At 37.5% G+C, this 19782-nt stretch overlaps 1 protein-coding gene across 3 annotated transcripts in view; it reads right to left on the bottom strand.

The window, feature by feature from the left end:
• DROSHA (drosha ribonuclease III) overlaps positions 1–19782 on the bottom strand; it is a 67511-nt gene that overhangs the window by 37938 nt on the left and 9791 nt on the right. For all 3 annotated transcript variants that reach the window (XM_042869779.1, XM_042869782.1, XM_042869781.1), the window contains 8 exons: positions 18875–19029; positions 16268–16348; positions 14238–14324; positions 14046–14132; positions 11277–11348; positions 9730–9811; positions 8374–8448; positions 4427–4596 (listed from right to left, as the gene is read on the bottom strand). In XM_042869779.1, the coding sequence (XP_042725713.1) occupies positions 4427–4596; positions 8374–8448; positions 9730–9811; positions 11277–11348; positions 14046–14132; positions 14238–14324; positions 16268–16348; positions 18875–19029 (809 nt within the window). The remainder of the gene's footprint in view (positions 1–4426; positions 4597–8373; positions 8449–9729; positions 9812–11276; positions 11349–14045; positions 14133–14237; positions 14325–16267; positions 16349–18874; positions 19030–19782) is intronic.

The raw sequence follows: 19782 nt of genomic DNA, 5'->3' as shown, positions 1-19782 counted from the left end.
TACAATGAGGAATATGGTTTTGTATAATGAGAAGACTGCCATCCTTCTTATGCTTCAAAACATACATTTTTCTATAGTTAAAAACGACAGTGTAAAAGGAAGTGATTCTCATTTCACCTTTAAAAATGCAGAAAGAGTAATTACATGTCATCGCAGAAGACATGCTGCTTACAGAGCTCTTGATAACTTATCTAGCATTTTAAAAACTCTGTTGAAGTTGCAGTTTGTCTCCAAGTAAATATTTTTCCCCATTACCTTCCAACCTGCTTTGTTATATGCCTGTTTACTCCCTACTTCACAATCAGCTGTTTGAGGCCAATATTTTCTGCTTGTCTAAGCTTTCAGAAAAGGGACATTACTTCTAGTTATCTGCATCTCAAAACTTCTAATTGAGCATCGTGAACTTCTCAAAAATGGATTTCAGAATTACAGAAACAGCTCCCATCATAGTCTTCACAAAATAGTAAGAAGTGCATCAAGAACAAAGCTTTCACCCTTCAAACCACCTTCAGAGAACTGTTTGCAGGAATCATTTTCTGCATGGATAAGCAAAGCCAATTCTAGAAATAAAGGCAAACCTCCTCAGGTGGCAAAACTTCCAATCTATTCTAGAAAAAATGATTACCTAAAACTTGGGACTTGCAGATAGAGAAACATTTACCAAGGGAAAAATGCTTATCAGCTTCCTTTTGGATACGATGACAGAAAATAGCTGCCCACTCAAAAACTAAGTTACTCCGCTGATGCTAGCAAATTTTAAACAAAGAGGAATAAAGGTTTTTCTCACAGCACTTCCAATAGGAGGAACAGGCTGCAAAACCTAATGAAAAACACATAATGAAAAGAGGATTTTTAACAGGCATAAAAAAATTCTCTTAGCCGGAACTTAAATTCTTGAAGTTTAAGTGTGCCTAGTTTTGTGGGCTTTTCTTTTCCAGAGTTGAATTGAAAAGATTTGGGGGGTGTGGATTAGCGTTAATCTTCAGAGAAGTTGCTTGTTTTTCTCCCTCTTAATGTTAAAAATGTGAAACTTTCTCTTTTTCCCCTCCTTTTTTCTACTTGTTTTTTAAAAGATATGGTTTTACTTCACAGCAACACCTCTGAGAATCAAAAAGACAGTATTATTAACAGAACATGTCAACAATAATTACACTATGTACACTGACTAAAAAACACTACATTAAGGTACGATACAATGCTTTTGTATTGAAATACTTCACATTTTAGACATGTACAGACAAGTAACCTGATCCTCAAAAGAAAAAGTGAAGAGATTTCAACACATCTGTTGCAGGGTGCACTCCTGTAGCAAGCTCTGTGTGTAAAACATGTGGGCTCAGGACCACTTAAATCAAGCTGTTTTAAATCATCATAGAGTCATTTGAGTTGGAAGGGACCCTTAAAGGCCATCTAGTCCAACTCCCCTGCAATGAACAGGGACACCTACAGTGAGATCAGGTTGCTCAGAGTCCTGTCCAGCCTGTCCTTGAGCAAAACCAGGGATGGGGCATCCACCACCTGCAACCTGCTCCAGTGCCACCCTTATTGTACAAAAAATTCTGCCTTATATCCAATATAAATCTCCCACTTTTAGTTTGAAACCATTTCCCCTTATTCTATCACAACACACCCTTCTAGAGTCTGTCTCCTTTTTGATACTGAAAGGCCACTATTAGGTCTCCGTAGAGTCTTCTCCAGGCTGAACAGCCCCAGCTCCCTCAGCCTGTCCTTGTAGGAGAAGTGTTCCATCCCTTGAATCACTTTGGTGGCCCTCCTCTGGATGCACTCCAACAAGAGCCACTCAATTATGCAGTTGTTAATATGTTCATAACTACTAGGACAGAATTACTTATATCTTGATCACAATTGTTGCTTCAAAATGGTGAAGGTTATGAGAGGTATAACCACTCTGTGTGTCCCATCACTCCCAGATTATGATGAGCACCAGCTGTATAAGCAGCATCAAAGAAATACACAGTATGAAGTGTGTAGCAGCAAACAGGACATAAGAAACTAGATGGTTTTTGTCCAGATGTTTATCCCTCCCTACTTTAAAAAGGGCTGTCAGAGAGCACTTAATAATCACATTCAGAATCCTGTTTCTAACATCTCCCCCAAACCCAAGAAAATCTAACAGAACAGTGCCCCATTATCTTTGTTTCCTATTGCAAACCTCATCAGTCAAAGCTTTGCTCATAGCAGAAGGCAAGGTTGGGATTGCATGCAGATGTAGTACAAAAGCATGTCACAAATATATGGATTTGTACTGGCAGAAAAAGCAGCAGCATTTTGAAAAGAGTGAAGTATTTAAAAGGATTAAAATCTGAAACTTTAAATCTCTTATAAAAATTCTTCACTGAACTAATGAAACACGATGAATAAATTAAAAAGTTATAAATACAGCTGAACTATTGTTAGTGGTTAAGTGGGACATATGCCTATCAATTTTTTTCCCCTCTAACATGCATAAGATTCACTTCACATTTTATAGAAAAATTGGATCTGTTCAAAAGAGAAATTACTTCTGAAGTGACACTGTGGAAGAAAGCAGCAAAATAAAATTTAGTGTTTTTACTTTGTTGTGTCAAGTGGATAAAATTGAATTGAAAAGCTGTCATTTTCTAAAAGTTTCACATTGTCTCTCTAATAGAACTGTTTTATCTTCTAACCCTACAAAATGCACAGAAAATATTTTAAACCCCATTTTTCACTTACTTTCATATTCAACTGAATATATGGCAATGAAAAAAAAATCCACAAACTAAGAAAAATATCATCACGTTTGTCTCCAGATACAAGTATGTACTAAGGATGGCATTATAACATGACAACTTTTCAAAGTGTTGCAGATTTCTTTTATGTTTACGTATTTTGAGGCCCATGCATCTTTGAGAACATTTTGTAGAATAGAAAGTTTGTCAGTAAAAATCACACAAAACCTCAGAATTAACACTGCCACTCAAAACGTGTTGCCTTGTGCACAAAGACATTTGCAGTTCTTTGAGGGATGCCACAAAGGAGTGTATATGCATACCCTCATGTTAAAGGCCACCAAGTTTTCAGCTAGCTGAAGTCAGTGTACCTTTGGCAAAAATTAAATTAGTGAGTACCATTCAAATGCTGATGACTGCACACTACCGAACAATTTGTATCACATAAACCACTGGCAAAATTAAGTTAAGCAATTAAGGCTAACAATTTCTATTATAAGAGTCTACCTTAGTTTTAACCACCTCATGTAGAATTTTCCACACTGAGAGTTCACATGTACTCTGTATTTCACGTTCCCACACATGGCCTTATTTTCCTTTTGGTGTAGGAAGTTTTAGTCAGAACAAAAACACTGAATGAAATCAAGGGAAAAAGAAATTAATCTGACAAGTTATGATTAACTAATTTACTACATGTAATACTACCATATTTAAAAATAGGAGTTTGAGATACCTATCTAGAAAGGTGACATGGCTTCAGTTTGGGGAGAGGTTCTTTAATTAAATTCCCCTTTAGGCAAGATTACACCACAATTTTTTTTTATGAAGAAGCTGAGAAGTTGTGTAATAGTTAAAAGTAGAAAATGAAGTTGGAGGAAGAAAGGTCTTGTAACAGAGAAAGCTGCACAAAACTCCAAACTGAGGTCCAAAACATGCTGCTATTACCAAGATACCATCTCTGTGACGCTGGCCAAACCACGTGGACAGAATTTTGCAGCTTTTTGGAGGCACCTTTTAATCTTTCACACAATTCTTAAGTGTGAAATTCAGAAAAAAAAACGGCTAGATCTCCACATACGCTGAAAGAAGCCAAGAATTAATGCTCTAAATACTAACTGTTCCAAAAATTATAAAACAATATTGGTTTCAAGTTGGACACTGGATATGTGACACTGGATGCATGTATTCATTTATGTACATAAAATTCTTCAGTGTGAGCAACAGCAGTTTGAGAAATGTTGTGGGGAAAAGATACCTCACAGAAAGGCAGAACATTCTCTATATTCAGGGCAGAATCTATAGAGAGCACATTACATAGAGGTAGAGTGTCAAAAGAGAAACATGAAATAGCATAGCAAATAATTACTAATTCTCTGGTTGTATGTCAGTGAAAATAGATCACGTACATAAAGACCATCAGAAAAAATATGATTGCAGAGGAGCAAATAACATTTTCCTATACTTAAAGTACAGCCATTCCTTTCAATGTGCACATTGAAATCATGCTTCTCTGGAAATCTGCCCTTGGGTAGGACAGCAAAAGATAAAACTAAAACTCTTTCCACGGTTGGAATAATGCAATAAACTGTTCCTATAGCAATCTGCAACTGTCTCTGATCATCTTCACCCTCTGCAATTCAGACTCCAAAAGATTCTCTGAAACAAGATATGTACATGCTATTGAGTTATTAATTTGTCTTAATTATTTGTTCTACCATGCCAGGGCTGGTAACGATCATCCCTTTGCATTCCTCTGCATATTTCTGCCATTCCAGCTCTTCCCACTGAAGCATGTTGGCAATCTCTTCTTCAGGCACCAAAGCTTTATTGCATCGTAACAAGTAGAGAAGAATCTGATGCATCGACAATACTTCCTTCCCTCCATCTTAAAAACATAATAAACAAAATGCATTTCAGATATTCACTCCTAAAGCACAAGGAAAATACGCAGCACATAAAATATTCAGATGAGCAAAATAAAATGCAAAATTTTTAAGCAACTTGACAAATAAGGAAGCAAATGTTTTATTGATGAATAGTGCACATACATAAAACACACTTCTTTGCTAAACTGGAAGCAATAATGGTAACAGTAGCAAGAAAAACAGTTTCATCGTTCTGTAATGCTGAGGTTTCTAACTTGCCTGAAAAATTTCTAAATGAGTAGGCAGAACAAATCAGTTACGTAGTCCGGTTATGCCTTCCTTTTCACATTTCTACCATTCCTTTTACAACAGAAGTTAAAAAGCCTTTAGGCACCCAAGCAGCTTTTTAAGGACCACTCAAGATTTTACAGGATACTTCTGGATGAATGTGGTAAGTTATCCTTGCATTTTGAATTCATCTGCAGTGCTTACATGCTGCACCTGCAGTAATGAAGACTAAAGAGCCTCGTGCTGTCTTCTGTCACTAAATGAATTGAGAGCATGTGAAAACTGCTAAATACTTCCGAGACCTCTGGAAATACACACAGCAAAGACTGCTTGCAGGGAATTAAGGCGGTGTAATAAACATCTGATCAGTTCCAGGGAGCCAGTCAACATACAAACAGCAAAAGATGAGTGATAGTCCTGACAAAATAACACTCAGAAGACACTGACTATTCAAATTCAGTATGTCTGCTCATCTGAGTAAGAATACGGATATGTTGCTACAGTGCTTTAACTCTGAAGGAGGAAGTCAGAGAGATTTGTGCCAGCAATGGAGAGTTTATCTACAGTTATAGAGGCATCTTAAAGTTTCATCCCCGACAGAAGTAAAAACTTCCATCTCCCTTCCAAGAAAGCCATGGAGTACACACTCTATCACTAAACACACAATAAAGAACAGAGAAAAAGTAAAGCCTTCAAGTGGTATGAAGGATAATGCCAGAGCATAGGGAACATGACCCCAGCACACGTAGAGAGTCTCGCAGAATCTCAGTGTCACAGCAGTGCTGCCTTTCACAAGACACTTGAGGAAACAAACACTTCTGTTCCAGCTGGGATTGCAGCACTACTCGGTAGCAGGAAAGATGTAAGGGAATAACGCAACTCAGCCTCCTAAAACAATTAACCTCATTCAGCAATTTACCACGACAGCCCAAAGGACCAACTGGACCCTGGAATGCACCAGGTCCAGCACTGCCACCAGGCAAGGGGAGAGGTTGTCCCACTGCACTCTGTGGCTGCACCTCCAGCACTGAGGGCAGGTTTGGGTGTCACAGTATAAGAAGAACGTGTAAACTATTAGAGCGTGCAAAGGAGGTGGGGGTTACAGAAGTGGTAAAAGGTCTGGAGGGCAAGCTGTGTGAGGAGCAGCTGAGGTCCCTGGGTTTGCTCAGTGCAGAGCAGAGGAGCTGAGGGGAGGCCTCATGGTGGCTGCAGCTCCTCACAGGGAGCGGAGGGGCAGCGCTGAGCTCTGCTCTGTGTGACAGCAATAGGGCCCAAAGGGCTGCATAGGCTGCATCAGGTTGGGGGTTAGGAAAAAGTTCTTCAGAATGGTGGGCATGCAACAGGCTGTCCAGGGCAGTGGGTATGACATAGAGTTCATAGATTTCAAAAAGCACCAAGAGAGAATATAAAATGGGGAAAGCTAACCCCAAAGTTCAATGGAAACTGAAAATACTTCTGAAAAGTTAGAGACATTTTAAAAGTTACTTTTCCCTTCAAATTAAAGAGGAATTCTATCTGCAAGACTTTTGGCTTTGTCAACTGGTTTAGACTGCTCTGCAAGAAGCACACCACATCCAACTTCTGAAACAATGCACAGCCTTACATACTGAAGATTCTACAGGAAGGGCACAAGTTGTAGCCATTTGCTACAGAATAGTTCAGAGACTGGACCTCTTGAGTCAAAACATGCCATAACTGGAAACTTATAATAGTTTTACAGCGTTTCATTCTTTAATACATTTTCCATCATTACAATACAGCAACTATTCTGCATGCCATGCATCTCTGGCACTCAGCAAACCTGACATGATTCACTCAAAGCTACTCTCAAGATCTGTCTCTGTAAGTATCTAAACACTGAAAACGTGGGCTGTGAGACAGGTTGCTCAGAGAAACTGTGGACGTGTTTGAGGCCAGGCTGAACGGGTTCCTAGGCAGCCTGATCTACCCACAGCAGGGGGGTTGGAACTAGATGATCTTTAAGGTCCCTTCCAACCTAAGTTACTCAATGATTCTATGAAAATCTGACATCCTAAACCTTGAATTTTCAGACCGTGGTAGGAAAATAAGAAAGAAAAGTAGAAAGAATGAGAAATCAATTGATTTCTGTCTTTAAAGAAGCAGTTGATGGATCCATGGGGATCTGTTGCAACCACATATCTTCTTTTAATAGACAGAAATAATGTTTTGCAACAGTATCTGAAGGACATGGATTCCCACTCTGGAGAATAAAAAAAAAATGTATATGTAATTAGAAATTTATCATCATAAGGATGCTAGAAACAAACTATATATGCAGAAATAGCAAGAAAAAGCCATCTTTATAGAGTTAGAGAACTGGGAGTGTTAGAAGAGAAGCACAAAGGAATACGTGTTAGACAGACTAATCTCTCCCTGCCAATAAATCTAACAACACAGGAAGAGGTGACTTCCTAACTAAAGCTAAACAAACCAGAATATAAAAACTCCAAAGTAACTGGAAAACACCCTCAAGCTACACAGTCCAGGCAGGTCAAACTTGCTCTCATCTTGTGATGAGGTCAAGTTAATCAGCCACATGTGGCTTGATAGCTTATTTTGTAAATTGCTTCAGTAGAACCAAATCAATGTTTGCTAGCAAGCCGCACAGCTCAGCTTCTGACTGAACAGTGTTGTGTATTCAGGAAGGAACAACAATTAGAAATACAGTCATCTAGCCTTCAGTACTCTCCACAGTAGTGAGCCAAACCTCATTTAGCTCCAGCTATAATTAATATAACAACTAAGCTTCCAAAACCCAAAGCAGAGAACACCTTCAGGCCACAGCCTTCTTGATGAAGTCCGTTTCACATCTAATCTGTGCTCTCAGTCCAGCAGCTGAGTACATCTTCCTTTCCACGCAACCCTTTCAGAACAATCATCAGGCAGCATCTCAGCAGGACACATTTTCAATGAAGACATGACATTTATATCAACTTGAAGTCTGTTCTACTATCTTAGGATGTGTTAAATGCTTTTGTAAGCTGTTCACTCAAACTGAGCATAGCTCTCTGCACTCAAGCTTGTCCTTGGCTGGCAGGCTAGGGCTGAATTGTACTACAATGGTGTTTTTCTTTCTTTCACTGTTTCTTGCAAGGGCTAAACTTACATTAAAGATAAAAGAAGAAAGCAGCAGAGCAACCTGTGCTCAGGGGTGACAATCTTGCTGATTCTCAAAACTGCACATCAATAATTTCTGTGTAATCACATGGCACGATAGAATATGAAATTCAGTTTTATGTGTGAGAATAGACAACACTGCTGAAATCCCACAGCTCCATCACAGGACGAGTAAAGAATGACCCAACACTTCCTGCAGTTACCACACAACAGACAAAAGCTGAGGACGATACCTGGCCTGTCCATCAGAATTCTGGCGCTGAGTAAGCTACACAAGCTATCAGCGAGCAAGAAAGACTTCAGATGGAGACATCAGTTCTTCACAACTGAACTACTTGACCTGCAATGAGTTTAAGCTCTTATTACGTTACCTGGAAGAAATCTCACAAATCGCGGCATGAAGTGAAATCTGGGGCAGGAAACAGAATCATTTTCAAGTGAAGGACCTTAAACATAAAGGGAAAAAAAAAACCATGGAGAATTTATGAATAGCAGCATATTTGCAAAAGAAGAAAAAAGAAGGAAATCCTGTCCCATATTTACTGTCCCATATAAACTGACTTTAAGTCAGTGACCAGTAATTACATTTGGCACTAATTTCATACAGAAAAGTAGCAAAAAGCATGCAACAGAAAAGCAACTTTTAATAAATGCTTCCATGTAGACAATTTCAAAGAAAATTCAAGTAGCTTAAAAACTAAATAATCTAAAAACCACAGTATTCTATTTAAAACTGCAAAGAAAAATGTCTTATAAATTTTATCCACTTCAGTTTCACAGGCAAACCACCAGTATTTGATTAGTCCCTCCAAATTAGTGGTTTGTTTGTTTGTTTTTTCCTGTTATAGTAATAAAAATAGTAAGGAAATTTCAAAAGACCGTATTTCGTGGGTTTTTTTTTCCTTTTTCCTTTCCTGTTTCATCATCCAAAGCCTTGCACAAAAATAAAAACAAAAACAGTAGGCACCTGCCATTAAAAAAAAGCAATCAGAACCAGTGGTACAAAATAACATTAATATCTGGAGACATTTAGCCAAAAATTACTACACAAAATGTATATTTGTGTGCTCCTCTGTTTAACTACAAGCATACAGTATATCTCTATAAAGAGAGGACAGGAAAATAGCTACACATGCTGAATTAAAATTCCTTTGAATTTCTCTTTGTTTTCTTTTAGACCAAGGGAAGGATCATTCCTGACATTCTCCTCTGCCATAGCCTTCACAGGAACTCACATTTTCATCTCAGCAAGTTAAAAACATTGTGCTATAACTCACCCTTCTAAAGCTGTCTGCGTGATACTGCTTTGTGAGCTGACTGTTCAGAAAAACTGCATGAATACTTGTTTTTTAGCTTGTAAAAACAGAGGATATTTCACCTGATGCCTTGTACATGACAATACTCTGCCCACAATACTGCCTAATAACAAACAGTAAGTTCCATTGCAACAGACAGTTTTTGGATTAAAGAAGAAATTTAGTTTATCTGTAGGAAAATAATGCAAGACTTTTGTATTTTAATTGCTATAATCCCCACTAACACCTCAATAAACTTCACCCTCTTAAAGAACAAAGTGCAAGATTGCTCCTCTCACTTAATACAGCATTTGACTATTATTTTGAGGCCACTCCCCAGCTTTTTATTAATGTTTAAAATATAAAACCATAGCAGAACAGAGGTCAACTTTCCAAGTTTTTTTTTTCTTTTCTTTTGGAAATAAAAGTTACCTTTAAGATTCCAGTCATACAGCTCCAGAATATCTTTGAATAGGTAAGAAGAGAACAGCTCAAGACCTTTCACACAAAAATTCTGTGGAATAAAAACAAACAGGTTTATGATTACATAATATTGTAATACAGATAATGCTACTACCATTGTCTTCATATTTGTCAACTGCTAGAAATGAGGTTTTGGAAACAGCATTGATGCATCTTTAATCATTTACTGCAGCACAGTGGTCTAATCAGAAAAGCACTATTAAGAAAGCACCATAATGAAGATTCTGTATGCAATGCCTACATCCACCGTATAGGCAGAAATTACAAACATGGTAATCCACCACGTATCTCAACACTTCCTCCTGAGTAAGCTCATATTTCTGAGAAACATTTTTAATATTCCCTTTTCCTTCATGTTTATAATAAAAATTAAGAAGTTATCAGCTGTAGCATTATGATCACTTCTTCCATTTCACCAAGACAGTACAATATAAACAGAGCATTATGACCTTAAAAGGCAGTGGGGAGGGGAGGAGGGGGGAGAAAAAGAACAAAAAAACCCATCTCTTGCTCATCAGACAGGGAAGCAGATCCTCCATAGCAAGGAGCTTTCAATCAGAAGTGACTTTACAAAGTCTTCCTGAACAAACAAGACCAGGTCAGATCAGGACAGGACAACATAAGCAATACATGTATGAAAATGGCCATAACTGCCAAGCCCAACAACTCAATCTTTCACAACAATGCATCAGTAAAGATGGCTTTAAAGTAGGATTTAGCTACTGGGTGTCAGACCAGGAGTCCAAAAAGACAACACACCAGATTCAGTAACAAGAAACGACCTGCACTGATCACATTAGTCTTGCTGAGGAATTTCAGAGATCTTGCATATATTTTAGATGGTGCTAAACAACAAAAAACGAGATAACTAGAAAGAAAGGTGCAACTATCAGACTAAAATACTGATCCTATCTTTGTAGTTAATATGCAGGGGTATTTCTGTACCTACATCTACTGTTCTAATGCAATTTAATTCACAAACTGACTTTACCAGAGATAAATTTGTAATTAAAAAAAAAAAACCACAACCGATTAAGAACTGAATGTGCTTTGTTTGTATCCACCAGAAACTTGTTTTGGCAACAGCTTATAGTAAGTACTGATAAGTGATACTTAGAGCTTCGTATTCAAGATTAATTTTCAGCTTGGCATTGACTCGTGGGTCTGGAAAACCAGCACCTCCACATACATTAGTTTTGTCATTTGTAAAAGAATGATAATGCCTAAGTTGGTTCACAGATAGAGTATCTGGCATAACTTACGTAACTTAAAATGAATAAAAGCACTTCTCACTATTTGATTTTAATATATGATAGCCTAGGTGGATGGATTTATGCTAGTACTTCTGAAAGAAAATTCCTTTTCAGACATTCTTTCAGAACATAGCCTGTCTCTTACCATCTTCTCTACAAGAAGGGATTGTGAAGAGTTTAATCCATTAACAATGTCAACAACTCTTAACCCACTCTGACTTTTTGACTAATTATCCTTCTTACCTCAGGCATCATCTCTTCAATGAAATGAATTGTATAGTCAATGTTAAATCTGATTACTTTACACAGAGGAATCTGGAAGGAAAAGAGATTCAGCATGAAAAGCTACACAGTGACAAACGTACAGTTAATACAATTTTGTATGCAGGGGTATTACTGTCTGCTGAAAAGGGAACTTACTAAAACAGCTGCTTAGTGGGATCATACAAAGACAGGAAAGCAAGCATTTGCAAGAGAAATGCCAATTTTAACCTCCACCTTTGATTACACAGGGCTAAAGAATAGTAAAGTAAGATAAAATAATGCCATCTACTGGAGATAAAGGTTTCTTTAGAAGAAAAAGCAAAGTTCCGTCAAAAGTTTCCACACCTGCTCTCACTTGCATATTTGGAAGTGAACTTATTTTTGGTGACACAACATGCCAGATAGATGCACTGACAGGCAAGCTGTTTTTAGTATGTTGACAATTCTGTTAGCTATACGATTCTAAAACACTGCTCCAAGTGATGAAAATACAATCCAGGAAGTTTCAGGATAAATGTAAAAGATGTGCATAATTTCATTCAGTAAATAAATATTTCTACAAGTGCACTCACCTAATTAGTAAGATAAACACACAGTTCACTTCTTTGCCTACACTGGCAAAGTCCACAAACTGCTGAAAGGCTGTCTTGTGGCTGCTGATTAGTGCATTTTCTTGGATTTACATTTTTAAGCCAAAAAGCTACATCTCTAAAAAACTAAGATGCTTAATCCTGCTATCCACTGCCCTTGTGAGTGTAAGAGACAATCTCAATCACTCATGAAAGTGAGAAAATTTATTTTGCACTGATATACATACAGAGATTCAAATGGTGCGAGAGTTGCACTGGAATCAATGGACCTAGAGCCCAAGCATTCTACTTGCAACTTCTCAAAGCACACTGTTAAACACTTACCTGCTTTGTCTACATAAACCCTCTGATGACAGAAGGATTTATACCAAACAACCAAATATAAAAACTGCATTAGATTTTATACAAAGCTTTCGGCCACTAAATTATTAAATGTTGTAAATAGAATAGTAGAGAAAAAAAAAAGTATTCTAGTTTCATCTAGAATGTGAGAGGTGAAACCTGTCCCACTCAAATCAGTGATGCTTTAAAAAAAAAGTATACAGGGAGTGTTTTCTTTTTAATACACAAGTTCAAACAGGATAAAATGTTCTCATACAGAGACTCAATAGCCTGAGTTGTTTTTTTTTCTTGCTCCCATGTAGAAAATGAATGCTTTGGAGAAATGACTATGGACAAGATCTCCATTAACTAGAATTTTGTTATGGCAGCTATACTGAAAGTTATGTGCACCAAAATCTTCTCATAGAGCCAGGTAATCTCTCTCCAAAAGGTTTTATGCCTGTTTGAAACAAGAACAGGCTACAGTATCATGTTGTATTCCAGTCTGTAGAAAGGTAATCATTTGCTGCTGACCATTTCCCCCAGTGGGAATGAGAAATTACTATGAGAAATTGCTATCTGATCCTTGCCTCAACACGTGTACTTCACAATAAGAATCAGTTTAACATCTGCATTGCTTATGTCACACGAGAAGAGGTTTCCTTGTTTTTTGTTTGTTTTTTTTTTTTCCTAACACTCTGCATTCTTGTCACATAGCAGGCAGTGTATGATAAAGATAAGGTGGCCTCTTTATCCTTTTATTAAGATAAAACAACATAACTGTTCCTATTTGCTCATGTGCAAAATGAAAATAAGGCCTCAGGCTAAATCTGTCTTGAACCCCAACGCTGAGTAATGCTGCAGGGCAAGAGTGCAACACAGTGCTACCCCCCACTAGCTGACTACCACTGATTTGCAGAGCTCTTGTCAACAGCAGACTTTTCTACTCACCAGAGCTAAAGCATTGTCATATTCATAATATAAGCAAACTGCCAGTCAAAAATCCCTTTTTTTTCCCCCCCTCAGTGTCTCTTAGTTCCAGTATTCTTAGATTGCAGTCCTGTACTGTGACCATTTTTGTACTGAGCTTTGACATGGATGGGGAAGGTAATAACAGGTATAAAAAACAAAGAAATAGTATCCCAGAGCATTTGAAAAAAATTCTCAAAATATCAAGATATAAAAAAAAGTACAGATATTTTTAATTATTTGTATATTATTTTGTTCTGATATGGTTTATACTGCAAGAGCAGAGTCGTCTGGTATCAAACCTTTTTTGTTGTTATATTTGCTTTCATCAATTGCCCTAAAAGCTTACAAGTTTTAATAAGAAATCATAAAGAGTTCAGTCACTGAAGAAATCAAACAGATGTTAGAAAGTAATAGATACGCCTAAGAAATTTTTTTGAAGAAAGAAATCCTTTCAGAGAGGATATCTCAAAAAAAAAAAAAAAAAAAAAAAAATCCAGCATCCATTTGTCACTAAGGGAAAAAGTTTTAATTGTTTTTTTAAACAAACTTTTTCAATTTAACAAAGCTCCTCATCCAATTTAAAGCCAATTAACAGTTTTAGCAAGTTATTCCATGATTTTACACTTTCAAACTGCAAAATGTAAAAATATGACTGATGCACGTCACAGTCTCAGTCACAGTTTGAAGGCAATGCCTACCACCACTGCATAAGACAAAACCTGACACTCATCAGCACAAATGTTCTCTTCCCGTCTCCAATGCTGGCAAAAAGTTTGTAACACCCCTTGGAGTGAAGCTCTACTTCAGGGCAAAAATAGTTTGCCTTCCAGACAAATCCCACATACACTGCAAGGAGTATACTTACGTTTGTTAGTGGGGCATGTGAAAACATGGAGAATCCTTCAAATATATATTCGTGGTCATCATACTCAATAACCGTAGGTCTGTCTGTCTAAAAAGGTAAGCAAAAACAGCATGGAGTGAACAAGAAGCAGTACTACTTCCACTCTGAAAACAAAATTAGAGTTCTGGTTAGAATTATTTTTAAAGTACTTACTAAGAAGTTTGTGGGAGGTGACACCGTAATTCGATAGTGGTACAGTCTTCCAGCATTGTTGGTCATGGGGCGACATGGTTTAATGGGCTTAAAGAAAGAGATAAGTAGAATTATGTGCAAAGCCAAGGCAAATTTAGATTAAAAGAGAGAATAAAGCATTTCTAATAGCCATGAAATATACACTAGGAAAAATTAAATAAAGAAGGTTGTCATAATTAAGGATTCCAGGAAAAGAGAAACTGGCTATATCTATATAGTCACTTCTAGAAATAGTTCTAGTGCTATTCAAACCAAAGAAGTGAGAAACATTGCTGTAATTTTTTTATTTGCCATCTGACTCTTCATGTTTTCTACAAAGCAGTTAGCCATTTACACAGCAGACTGATTTCCTCTTTTATACTAAATTGTTTCAAGAAGCTGATTTTAAAACTTTACAGAAACAAACTTAGGCCATGCATAAGAAGATCTGAGTACATTATCAAGAGACAAGTACTCACTCACCTGCTGGTGGTAAACCTGGGCCCTGAAGAGAAGGGTCCATCCCTGGCAAATGTAATTTTGCTCTGTCAGCTCATAACACCTGCCTGTGAGAATGGTACACTAGGAGGCAGCTCTCCTCTGCACTGAAGGGATTTGCTTCCTCCAACTGCTGGGGACTTGTGACCTGCTCCAGCTTCTTCTGAAGCAGTCCAGTTTAAGACTTTAACATCTAAAAACCCCTTAGCAGTTTGACAAAACCCATTTCTCATGTCTGATGGGCTGCTATCAATCTGTGAAGATATGACTATCTGCAGGGAAAATACCTGTGACAAGTAGGGTGCTATACAAGACAGCACTATAAAGTTGGCCTGCGACACCACTGCACAGTTCTGTGCCACTTGCAGAACTCATCCACAAAACACAGTGGTTACTCTGCTCAGATGCAGGCTATGCTCCTCACCGCTGTGACAAGACAGTTACAAACCACATTGTTTAGAAGCTAGCCAGGATTACCTGAAGGATAGGATAAAAATTAATATATACTAGATTTTCTGAAGCCTCACATTCTTAGTTGGTCTCACTCCTTCATGCAGCAAGTTTTATTTATTAGTTTTCTCCTGGTAAAGTTCTCTTCCTCCTTGCTTGCAAGAAAAATACTCTAGATAATGTGGGGAGGAATTGATCCTCAAGTGATTTATGGAGAGCTTCGGACCAAAGCCATTTTTCTGAAATGGAATAATTTATCCCTTGCAACACTAACATTCACAAACCCTCAACTGCAAAGAAATAAAAGGATGTTTCACTAAATGTTTTGGAAGGCATACTGAAAAACTAAATCCTTAAAGGAAATCTATGTAGGTGAAGTGTAAAACTACATGCTACTTTTCTTAAATGTTTACAAACACGCTGCTGTTTTTTGTTTTTTTTTTGTTTTTTTTTTTCCAATAAAAAACTTGAGGTGGTCTATTTCCAGAAACACAGCCCACAGAGCAAATGAATATTCCTAAGGAAAACCACCAGTATTTTGACAACATTTTCCAAATGAAGGGCACTACCATTACAAATGTTTCAGGAAGCTGATGGGCTCAATTTTTTTCTAATTGAGTACTAATTAAAAACTTAAACTGTTTGACATTTTGTAGCGCAGACGTGCTTTCATCACCAAAGCAACACCATCTCCTGAAAAGCCTGCTGCTCCTCCAGAAGCAGATCTACGAATTCATTTATTTTTAAAGTAAAAGAGGGTTCTTATAACATACTCATCCTCTTGACAACGGGAGATTTTTCCTACATTCTCCTTTTATTTTAAAAACCTACAGTCAAGCACCAGTGCGCAAAAGTTTTCTGTAGTTCTCACGTGGATTTAATTACCAGTATTCCATTTTAAATGTGAGGTAACACAACGTGATTTGATTTTGCAGAGAAACTGTTACTAAGCCCGTAAGCCATGGAAAAAAAAAAAAACAACAAACAAGCAAAACTTACGAACCCAAGTACAAGTTCACTGCAGTAAGTGTGCATTCAAAACTACAATCCTTAGAACTACTTACCTCTTCACCAGGATAAATGCCGTGTCTTATCCCTGTTCGTCGAGCTTTAGCGCTGCACTTGCACAGCGGTCCATCATTCATCTGTCAAAAACAAAATAGGATTCTGTTTTTATTGAAAGACAGTAGGTGATTGTGTCTGGAAAAGTATGTTGGTTTTAATGCCAAGAGTGCTGATGCTTCTAAAAGCCTGTCATGCTTAGATTAAGTGGATGCTCTTAAGCCAGTAAAAATGGAAACAGTATAGACTAATGTAAGAAAAACACACAATAGCATTATAGCTCCACGACTGTTTCAGAAGCACAAGAATGGGAAAACAGTGTCAGCAGTATTGTACAATTCTGCTGTCATATGCATTTTTCCATATCATATACACACAAACAGCACGTCTGCCTAAAGTAAAAATCAGGCCTTAAAAGTGCACATGTAAATACATGCTGGAATCTCTGCGTTCGAACAGTCCCACTCAGTTCACACACTGAAAGCCTGGTCCTGATTAACCCATCTATAACACAGTAAGGCCTTCAAACAAGGTACATAAAGAAGACCATTTGAAAATTTTACGTGGTACTTTAAAGTATCAGGGAAAACTCAAACGCATCCTGTGAACAGATTGGTAAAGAAGAGAAAATGGGAAAACATCCACTTCAGTATTCCATGTGGGTGCATGAAGTACCTATAATTTAAGAGAGCCACAGCACAAAGTACAAAGCTGGTGTCGGTCTTTTCACCTTTAAGACCCTCAATGCAGACTATCAATTGCTGCAATGCACTAAGGCTTTCTGCTCCTAACATCACATCCATTGCTGAAATCCAACAAAACACAGAACCAAGCCAGAGAAATGAGCTAAGTTCTGTACCTCAGGCTTTAACGGAGAATTTGAAAGTTTGAATCCAAGAAGCAAAGAAGATTTTTTAGACCTAATATAGGAATGCAGCACAAGAGCCAGCAGAACTTTCCATACCAGTATAAGAAGGCTGAAAATGTAAACCCCAGCAGGACTAAATGTCATCAGACAACAGACACGATGTGAAGACATTCCAGGAAGTAAGAACCAGCAAACTGCTGCTACTGTAGCCTTTAGACCATTGGGAAAGGAACACAACTTTCAGCTTGCAGTGTTAATTCCCTGAAGGTTCGTCTCAGTCTGGTTTCTTCAGACTGGCACAGTAGATGTGTAATGTGTGCAAAGAAACATCAGAAGCAGGGCACCCATTTATTCCTCTGGGAACTTACGCAGTGTTATTAAAGTGACACAATGCATTTTGTTAACTTCCTATATCCCACACTGAAACCATTGAGGAAAGCAGAGGTTTAATGAAACTGATTGATGTTTATAAGTAAATACATACTTCCACACTGGCTTATATAGTCACAGAGCATCTAACTTAAATAACGCAGTCAATAAAGAATTGTTCAGTACTCCTTGAAAAACAAGGGCCTACTAAGGCTATGAAAATAACCATAACTTCTGAAAAAAAACTCCTCCTTAGTTCTTAGAACTGTTCAGCATGAACATTGGGTCTGTTACATTAAATACACAGAATGAGACTGATGGACATGCGAGGTACCCATAACGCCCAGGGCTTGAGAAGCAAGTCAGATACACAGGACCAAATCTCAAGAAAATTTGGGAAGGAAAGTTTCTCAGCAGGAAATTCATAAACCACACGTTCCTGGAACTATTTGTGCAAGTTATCCTACTTCATGTTATGGGCTAGCACACTACTTTGAAATATGCCCAAGAGCAACACACAGGTTTTTTTTCCACTTAAATGCCTAAACAGTTTGCTAATTTTGTTTTCCACATAAATAAAAGCAGATAACTCAGTAAAATTATTATTATTATTTTTTAAACTAGAAGCATAAATATGAGTTGGTAATAGAATATTCAACAGACCTCTGAATTACCACAGAGGCAATAAGCATTGCAGTATCTCTCAGCATTATGATTTGCTGCATTCTGGACTCATGAATCATACAAAGTGCCAGAAAAACAAATTTACTGGGCTGCCATTTGACAAGGAGTTAGAATAGACCATGAAATATTTAACAAAGAAAGATGAAGATGGCAAATTCACTAACAAAAACTAGTCTTCTGTGCAATGTATACATTCAAAACAACATTTTGTGAGCTCAGCAATTACATTTAATGAGAACTATAATCTCCACGCAATTACAAAAGAACCATTAGACAAGAAATTAGGAGCATTAACAGCATATTTAAAATATTATTTATCATTACGAGCTGAGAGCTTTTAGGTGAATAATTTGTAATGGAGATAAACATGCTGCCTTCTCTTGATCCCAGAACTCATCTGTGAACCTTTATCTCAGCAATAATAGGCCAGAATTAGCACACTGCTAGCAGTTTAGGTTTTATTAACGCTGTCAGATGTGATTCCAGCCAAATACTCCACAAGAGTCATGATCTGGAACCACACATTTGGAATCAAAAGTTAAGTGTTATGAAGAAGATGAAATAGAAAAGGGAAAAAGCGGGGAAGTATATTGAAATAGATGTCTCAGCATATCTGAGAACAATGCAGAACTTTAAGTCCACAGGGGAGAAAGACTTTCAGAAACAAAACTTCCTCCTCTCACCATACCTGTCCTGGATCATTGTACCACAATTCCTCATGAAGACGATCAGGGTGTGCTTTTTTACGCTTAATTTCTGCAATGACATCAAAAACTTCTGAATCCGAACTGCTAGAGCAGCTGCTGTCATCATCAGAGTCGCATTCTGACTCACTGGAGCTCTCTGATTCAAGCAGGGAAAATAAAGTTAGTTCAAAAACACTTCCACATATTCTCTCTTCAGAATTCTCTAACAGATCATAGCTCATAGTGGCAGAACAAAAGTTTAAGTAGTGCATCACATTCACCCTAACTAAAAATGCAGTCGCTGTCATTTTCATTAAAAGTGATAGCATGTGCTATGGATATTAGAAGACCTACATCCATGTCATCTGTTTGCAGTTTGGCTGTCCAGTGGTACCACTCATCAGTTGGTGACGAGGAATTTCAGTTAAATGACTTTAAAATGCTTAATAAAACAAGACTATAGACCAATACAAATATTACTCTAAAGTTAAACAAAAACAGGGCAGCCTGGTCCACTGGTTGGAGACCTTACACATAGCAGGGGGTGGGAAATTAGATGATCATTGTGGTCCTTTTCAACCCAGACCATTCTATGATTCTATGAAAAACAAGATATAGAAAAGAGAAATAAGACAAATTCACAAGAATGAGCTAAACAGAACCTGTTGCTTTTTAAGAAAGAAAAAAAAAAAGACTGCTTTAAGTGTTCACATTCAATTTCATTTTACCTACAAAAAGCTTCCTGTCTGTAGCAGGACAGGAATGTCTAGTCACAACTTTCAAAACAGCACGTGTGGATACAGCTATTAAAGGATGCATGCTGTTACTCGTTTTTAAAATCAAGTATCTCTAATAAATCAGTTATCACATAAAAAACCACAGATGAGAAGTCTCGAAATGAATGAAAAAA

Source organism: Lagopus leucura, unplaced genomic scaffold, assembly GCF_019238085.1.
Source record: "Lagopus leucura isolate 7727_CA_CO unplaced genomic scaffold, USGS_WTPT01 Super-Scaffold_100002, whole genome shotgun sequence".
NCBI lineage: Eukaryota > Metazoa > Chordata > Aves > Galliformes > Phasianidae > Lagopus > Lagopus leucura.
This window is presented reverse-complemented; position numbering and strand designations above follow the sequence as displayed.